Here is a 7,864-nt window from a genome sequence, read left to right on the forward strand (position 1 = left end):
GTAAAGAGATCAAATTCATATCATGGGTATCATAGGCACGAAGTAAAATTCAAAATTGATAAAAAAAAGTGTAGGATGACGATCAATACAGAGTTTGAAACATTTGTTCCTTTGAATCAAATACTAGATTCTATTGGAAAATATCTACAGATTTGCATACCACATGTAATTTATATAAAATTCATTTGAAAGAAAGAGCCCTCGTCTGCGGTACATCTGGACTCACATTTCAGTAGATTTCTTGTAATTGTAAGTACAATCCAACTAGGGAAGACATGCGTTTTATATTAGGAACAGTATAAGTAGGCTCCGCAACTCGATTAAGTGTAGTTGTTGGCGATGTCGGCGAGGTGGCCCGCCAGTTCCTCCGGCGCGGAGAGCATGGCCATGTGGTCGGCATCAGCCATCTCCCTCACCTCAGCCACGGGGATGCCTGCGATCATCTGCCTCTGGTACTCCTCGACCATGGCCAGGTCCTGCTTGGCGATCACGTAGACCTTGGTCACCGCGCCATACCGGGCGGCGCTGAACGGCGGCCGTTGCTGCTGGTCGGCCACGTAGTAGGAGCTCACCCGCGCCAGGCTCTGGCACAGCGTGTAGTCCTCCTCGGAAGTCAGCTGGTAGAGCTTCCGGCGCACGAACTCGGGGCCGAGGAACACCGACGGCGGGGCGTGCTCCTCGTCGACCACGCTGTCCATCCAGTCGGACACGGGAACCTCCTCGATGACGCGGGTGCGCGGGCCGTCGCAGTCGGGCATGAAGGCGGTGAGGAACACGGCGGCCGCGACCTTGTCGGGGAACTCCTCGGCGGCGAGCGCGATGCTCATGCCGCCGAAGCTGTGGCCCACGAGCACCGCCCGCTCGCCGTCCGGGAGGTCCCGGAGCGCGTCGAGCAGGGGGCGCGTGTAGTCCTCGAAGGTGGGCGCGTCGCTCAGCCGGCGCGCGTCGGAGCCGCATGCCGCGAGGTCCGGCGCGTCGACGCGGTGCCCCGCGGCGCGGAGGAGGGTGGCCACCTTGTACCAGCACCACCCGCCGTGGCCCGTGCCGTGCACCAGGATGAGGCGGGTCGACGTCGGCACGGCGGCCGCTGGGGCAGAGGAGGATGACGACATGTGTGCGCCGAGCACCTAGCAGCTTCGTTTCTTGGCTGCTTGATGGTACGCCTCGTCTGGCTTTATTTATGCATGCGGGCACCTTCTTGAGGAAAAGTGTGCAGATGGGGTATTGTCATGGCTGATGCAACGCTGGCAGGGGGTCAACACGCCGCTTCCTTTCTGCATTGTCATGGCAGCCTGGCTGCGGAGAAGATGATGTTCCGTGGACGTGTTCGTGCCCGTTGCCATCATCGCCATGAATGCGACGATTTAGAGCTCGCAAAGGGACGACGACTCGCAGCTTTGATTTCCGCAAGGAGCCAGCGGCTGTACGCTTAAGTTAGCGTTGACAGCAGGGAAGTGCACAGTAGATGCAGGTAATGTATCCACAGATATGATCGAATCTACAGAATTTTGACTCCGACAGATATTTTGGAACGGAGCGAATACTATTCAAAGTTTTCTTTTATGAAAAATCGCAAGGAATAGAACTTCTCTAATGCTTTACATTGGTGTATTCCTGTGAGTGTCCATCGGAACAGGAGGGAGGGTCAGGCTTCAGTCATCCAGATCAAATTAATGGAGTTCAACCACTTTGAAAAAGGAGATGCTTTACATTGTAAGTTTCTTTGTGGTAGTTGGTGTTTTTTCTTGATGTGTTTGCATGAGAGGTGTCTGCTTGTGCATATTCAGCTGTTCGAAAATGCATGTCATTCGTGTGCCAAGTTAATCAGCTAGGGAAAGTAATAGCAATTCACTTGACCAAATGGTAATAATGTTCGTAGGTGTATGTAAACCTAATTAGCAAGTCAACATGGCCTCGGTTAAACATACGTCGGTTTTTAGTTGCTGGTCAGTTATGTAGCTTGTCTCCGTTGACCTTTTTAACTCAAAACATTTCGTCGATCGATCAAATAGACAACAAGGACACGTAACAAATGGAAAGAAAGTAGCAAGCTGTTAAATTCGGAATTTTATTTCTGTGATTTCTGCTTTCATTTTGTGGAACCTAGCTTTTGAAATCTTCCTGTGTTTCTAACTTAAGCGCCTCCTGTGGTTTTAGCAATGGACTTGGCTCTAGCTCTTGAAAAGCTGGTGAGTGAGAAGTTCACAACCTGCACACCGTAAGTTGTGCCTTCATGCCTATTACAAGGAAGTTACTGTGAAAGGGATTTGTTTGTGAGTTTAACCAATTGAATTCCTGATTGATTTATCAGAACCAGTATATATGCAATGCTATGTCACACCATATTTGAAAAGTTCATTGAAATTTCAGAGGTAGCAACTGAAGGAAATATGCCCTAGAGACAATAATAAAGTTGTTATTTATATTTCCTTATATCATGATAAATGTTTATTATTCATGCTAGAATTGTATTAACTGGAAACTTAGTACATGTGTGGATACATAGACAAACAGAGTGTCCCTAGTATGCCTCTACTTGACTAGCTCGTTAATCAAAGATGGTTAAGTTTTCTAGCCATAGACATGTGTTGTCATTTGATGAATGGGATCACATCATTAGAGAATGATGTGATGGACAAGACCCATCCGTTAACTTAGCACAATGATCGTTTAGTTTTTCTGCTATTGCTTTCTTCATGACTTATACATGTTCCTCAGACTATGAGATTATGCAACTCCCGAATACCAGAGGAACACCTTGTGTGCTATCAAACGTCACAACGTAACTGGGTGATTATAAAGATGCTCTACAGGTGTCTCCGATGGTGTTTGTTGAGTTGGCATAGATCGAGATTAGGATTTGTCACTCCGTGTATCGAAGAGGTATCTCTGGGCCCTCTCGGTAATGCACATGAAGGAAATATGCCCTAGAGGCAATAATAAAAGTTATTATTTATTTCCTTATATCATGATAAATGTTTATTATTCATGCTAGAATTGTATTAACCGGAAACATAATACTTGTGTGAATACATAGACAAACAAAGTGTCACTAGTATGCCTCTACTTGACTAGCTCGTTGATCAAAGATGGTTATGTTTCCTAGCCATTGACATGAGTTGTCATTTGATCAAAGATGGTACTTGTTGGGTTGGCGTATTTCGAGATTAGGATTTGTCACTCCGATTGTCGGAGAGGTATCTCTGGGCCCTCTCGGTAATACACATCACTTAAGCCTTGCAAGCATTGCAACTAATGAGTTTGTTGCGAGATGATGTATTATAGAACGAGTAAAGAGACTTGCCGGTAACGAGATTGAACTAGGTATTGAGATACCGACGATCGAATCTCGGGCAAGTAACATACCGATGACAAAGGGAACAACGTACGTTGTTATGCGGTCTGACCGATAAAGATCTTCGTAGAATATGTGGGAGCCAATATGAGCATCCAGGTTCCGCTATTGGTTATTGACCGGAGACGTGTCTCGGTCATGTCTACATAGTTCTCGAACCCGTAGGGTCCGCACGCTTAACGTTTCGATGATAGTTATATTATGAGTTTATATGTTTTGATGTACCGAAAGGTTGTTCGGAGTCCCGGATGTGATCACGGACATGACGAGGAGTCTCGAAATGGTCGAGACATAAAGATTGATATATTGGAAGCCTATGTTTGGATATCGGAAGTGTTCCGGGTGAAATTGGGATTTTACCGGAGTACCGGGAGGTTACCGAACCCCCCGGCAACATAATGGGCCTTAGTGGGCCTAGGTGGAAGAGAGGAGAGGAGGCTAGGGCTGGGCCGCGCGCCCCTCCCCCCTAGTCCGAATAGGACAAGGAGAAGGGGGCGGCGCCCCCCTTCCTTCTTCCCCCTCTCCTCTTTCCCCCCTCCCAAGTCCTAATCCAACTAGGAAAAGGGGGGGAGTCCTACTCCCGGTGGGAGTAGGACTCCTCCTGGCGCGCCCCAAGGCTGGCCGCACCTCTCCCCCTTTGCTCCTTTATATACGGGGGCAGGGGGCACCCCATAGACACAACAATTGATCGTTTGATCTTTTAGCCGTGTGCGGTGCCCCCCTCCACCATATTACACCTCGATAATATCGTAGCGGTGCTTAGGCGAAGCCCTGCGTCGGTAGAACATCATCATCGTCACCACGCCGTCGTGCTGACGAAACTCTCCCTCAACACTCGGCTGGATCGGAGTTCGAGGGACGTCATCGAGCTGAACGTGTGCTGAACTCGGAGGTGCCGTGCGTTCGGTACTTGATCGGTCGGATCGTGAAGACGTACGACTACATCAACCGCGTTGTGTTAACGCTTCCGCTTTCGGTCTACGAGGGTACGTGGACAACACTCTCCCCTCTCGTTGCTATGCATCACCATGATCTTGCGTGTGCGTAGGATTTTTTTTTGAAATTACTACGTTCCCAACAGTGGTATCAGAGCCTGGTTTTATGCGTAGATGTCATATGCATGAGTAGAACACAAGTGAGTTGTGGGCGATATATGCCATACTGCTTACCAGCATGTCATACTTTGGTTCGGCGGTATTGTTGGATGAAGCGGCCCGGACCGACATTACGCGAGACTGGTTCTTCTGACGTGCTTTGCACAGAGGTGGCTGGCGGGTGTCAGTTTCTCCAACTTTAGTTGAACCGAGTGTGGCTACGCCCGGTCCTTGCGAAGGTTAAAACAGCACCAACTTGATAAACTATCGTTGTGGTTTTGATGCGTAGGTAAGAACGGTTCTTGCTAAGCCCGTAGCAGCCACGTAAAACTTGCAACAACAAAGTAGAGGACGTCTAACTTGTTTTTGCAGGGCATGTTGTGATGTGATATGGTCAAGACATGATGCTAAATTTTATTGTATGAGATGATCATGTTTTGTAACCGAGTTATCGGGAACTGGCAGGAGCCATATGGTTGTCATTTTATTGTATGCAATGCAATCGCCATGTAATTGTTTTACTTTATCACTAAGCGGTAGTGATAGTCGTAGAAGCAATAGTTGGCGAGACGACAACGATGCTACGATGGAGATCAAGGTGTCGCGCCGGTGACGATGGGGATCATGACGGTGCTTCGGAGATGGAGATCACAAGCACAAGATGATGATGGCCATATCATATCACTTATATTGATTGCATGTGATGTTTATCTTTTTATGCATCTTATCTTGCTTTGATTGACGGTAGCATTATAAGATGATCCCTCACTAAATTATCAAAGTATAAGTGTTCTCCATGAGTATGCACCGTTGCGAAAGTTCTTCGTGCTGAGACACCACGTGATGATCGGGTGTGATTGGCTCTACGTTTAAATACAACGGGTGCAAAACAGTTGCACACACGGAATACTCAGGTTAAACTTGACGAGCCTAGCATATAACAGATATGGCCTCGGAACACGGAGACCGAAAGGTCGAGCGTGAATCATATAGTAGATATGATCAACATAGTGATGTTCACCGTTGAAACTACTCCATCTCACGTGATGATTGGACATGGTTTAGTTGATATGGATCACGTGATCACTTAGAGGATTAGAGGGATGTCTATCTAAGTGGGAGTTCTTAAGTAATATGATTAGTTGAACTTGAATTTATCACGAACTTAGTACCTGATAGTATCTTGCTTGTCTATGTTAATTGTAGATAGATGGCCCGTGCTGTTGTTCCGTTGAATTTTAATGCGTTCCTTGAGAAAGCAAAGTTGAAAGATGATGGTAGCAATTACACGGACTGGGGTCCGTAACTTGAGGATTATCCTCGTTGCTGCACAGAAGAATTACGTCCTGGAAGCACCGCTGGGTGCCAGGCCTGCTGCAGGAGCAACACCCGATGTTATGAACGTCTGGCAGAGCAAAGCTGATGACTACTCGATAGTTCAGTGTGCCATGCTTTACGACTTAGAACCGGGTCTTCAACGACGTTTTGAACGTCATGGAGCATATGAGATGTTCCAGGAGTTGAAGTTAATATTTCAAGCAAATGCCCGGATTGAGAGATATGAAGTCTCCAATAAGTTCTACAACTGCAAGATGGAAGAGAATAGTTCTGTCAGTGAGCATATACTCAAAATGTCTGGGTATAACAATCACTTGATTCAACTGGGAGTTAATCTTCCGGATGATAGCGTCATTGACAGAATTCTTCAATCACTGCCACCAAGCTACAAGAGCTTCGTGATGAACTATAACATGCAAGGGATGGATAAGACGATTCCCGAGCTCTTCGCAATGCTAAAGGCTGCGGAGGTAGAAATCAAAAAGGAGCATCAAGTGTTGATGGTCAATAAGACCACTAGTTTCAAGAAAAAGGGCAAAGGGAAGAAGAAGGGGAACTTCAAGAAAAACAGGAAGCACGTTGTTGTTCAGGAGAAGAAACCCAAGTCTGGACCTAAGCCTGAGACTGAGTGCTTCTACTGCAAGCAGACTGGTCACTGGAAGCGGAACTGCCCCAAGTATTTGGCGGATAAGAAGGATGGCAAGGTGAACAAAGGTATATGTGATATACATGTTATTGATGTGTACCTTACTAATGCTCGCAGTAGCACCTGGGTATTTGATACTGGTTCTGTTGCTAATATTTGCAACTCGAAACAGGGGCTACGGATTAAGCGAAGATTGGCTAAGGACGAGGTGACGATGCGCGTGGGAAATGGTTCCAAAGTCGATGTGATCGCGGTCGGCACGCTACCTCTACATTTACCTTCGGGATTAGTTATAGACCTAAATAATTGTTATTTGGTGCCAGCGTTAAGCATGAACATTATATCTGGATCTTGTTTGATGCGAGACGGTTATTCATTTAAATCAGAGAATAATGGTTGTTCTATTTATATGAGTAATATCTTTTATGGTCATGCACCCTTGAAGAGTGGTCTATTTTTGTTGAATCTCGATAGTAGTGATACACATATTCATAATATTGAATCCAAAAGATGCAGAGTTGATAATGATAGTGCAACTTATTTGTGGCACTGCCGTTTAGGTCATATCGGCGTAAAGCGCATGAAGAAACTCCATACTGATGGACTTTTGGAACCACTTGATTATGAATCACTTGGTACTTGCGAACCGTGCCTCATGGGCAAGATGACTAAAACACCGTTCTCCGGAACTATGGAGAGAGCAACAGATTTGTTGCAAATCATACATACAGATGTATGTGGCCCGATGAATATTGAGGCTCGTGGCGGATATCGTTATTTTCTCTCCTTCACAGATGATTTGAGCAGATATGGGTATATCTACTTAATGAAACATAAGTATGAAACATTTGAAAAGTTCAAAGAATTTCAGAGTGAAGTTGAAAATCATCGTAACAAGAAAATAAAATTTCTACGATCTGATCGTGGAGGAGAATATTTGAGTTATGAGTTTGGTCTTCATTTGAAACAATGTGGAATAGTTTCGCAACTCACGCCACCCGGAACACCACAGCGTAATGGTGTGTCCGAACGTCGTAATCGTACTTTACTAGATATGGTGCGATCTATGATGTCTCTTACTGATTTACCGCTATCGTTTTGGGATTATGCTTTAGAGACGGCTGCATTCACGTTAAATAGGGCACCATCAAAATCCGTTGAGACGACGCCTTATGAACTATGGTTTGGCAAGAAACCAAAGTTGTCGTTTCTTAAAGTTTGGGGCTGCGATGCTTATGTGAAAAAACTTCAACCTGATAAGCTCGAACCTAAATCGGAGAAATGTGTCTTCATAGGATACCCAAAGGAAACTGTTGGGTACACTTTCTATCACAGATCCGAAGGAAACACTTTTGTTGCTAAATTCGGAAATTTTCTGGAGAAGGAGTTTCTCTCGAAAGACGTGAGTGGGAGGAAAGTAGAACTTGATGA

The 7,864-nt window shown here is 45.8% G+C and overlaps 1 protein-coding gene across 1 annotated transcript; it reads right to left on the reverse strand.

The window, feature by feature from the left end:
• Window positions 1–166: 166 nt before the first annotated feature.
• LOC123054516 (salicylic acid-binding protein 2) lies at window positions 167–1,266 on the reverse strand. Its single transcript, XM_044478302.1, has one exon. It carries the CDS (start codon window positions 1,110–1,112, stop codon window positions 321–323), a length of 792 nt encoding a protein of 263 aa, XP_044334237.1. The 5' UTR covers window positions 1,113–1,266; the 3' UTR covers window positions 167–320.
• Between the last annotated feature and the right edge of the window lie 6,598 nt (window positions 1,267–7,864).

The sequence above is a fragment of the Triticum aestivum genome, chromosome 2D (genome assembly GCF_018294505.1).
Source record: "Triticum aestivum cultivar Chinese Spring chromosome 2D, IWGSC CS RefSeq v2.1, whole genome shotgun sequence".
NCBI lineage: Eukaryota > Viridiplantae > Streptophyta > Magnoliopsida > Poales > Poaceae > Triticum > Triticum aestivum.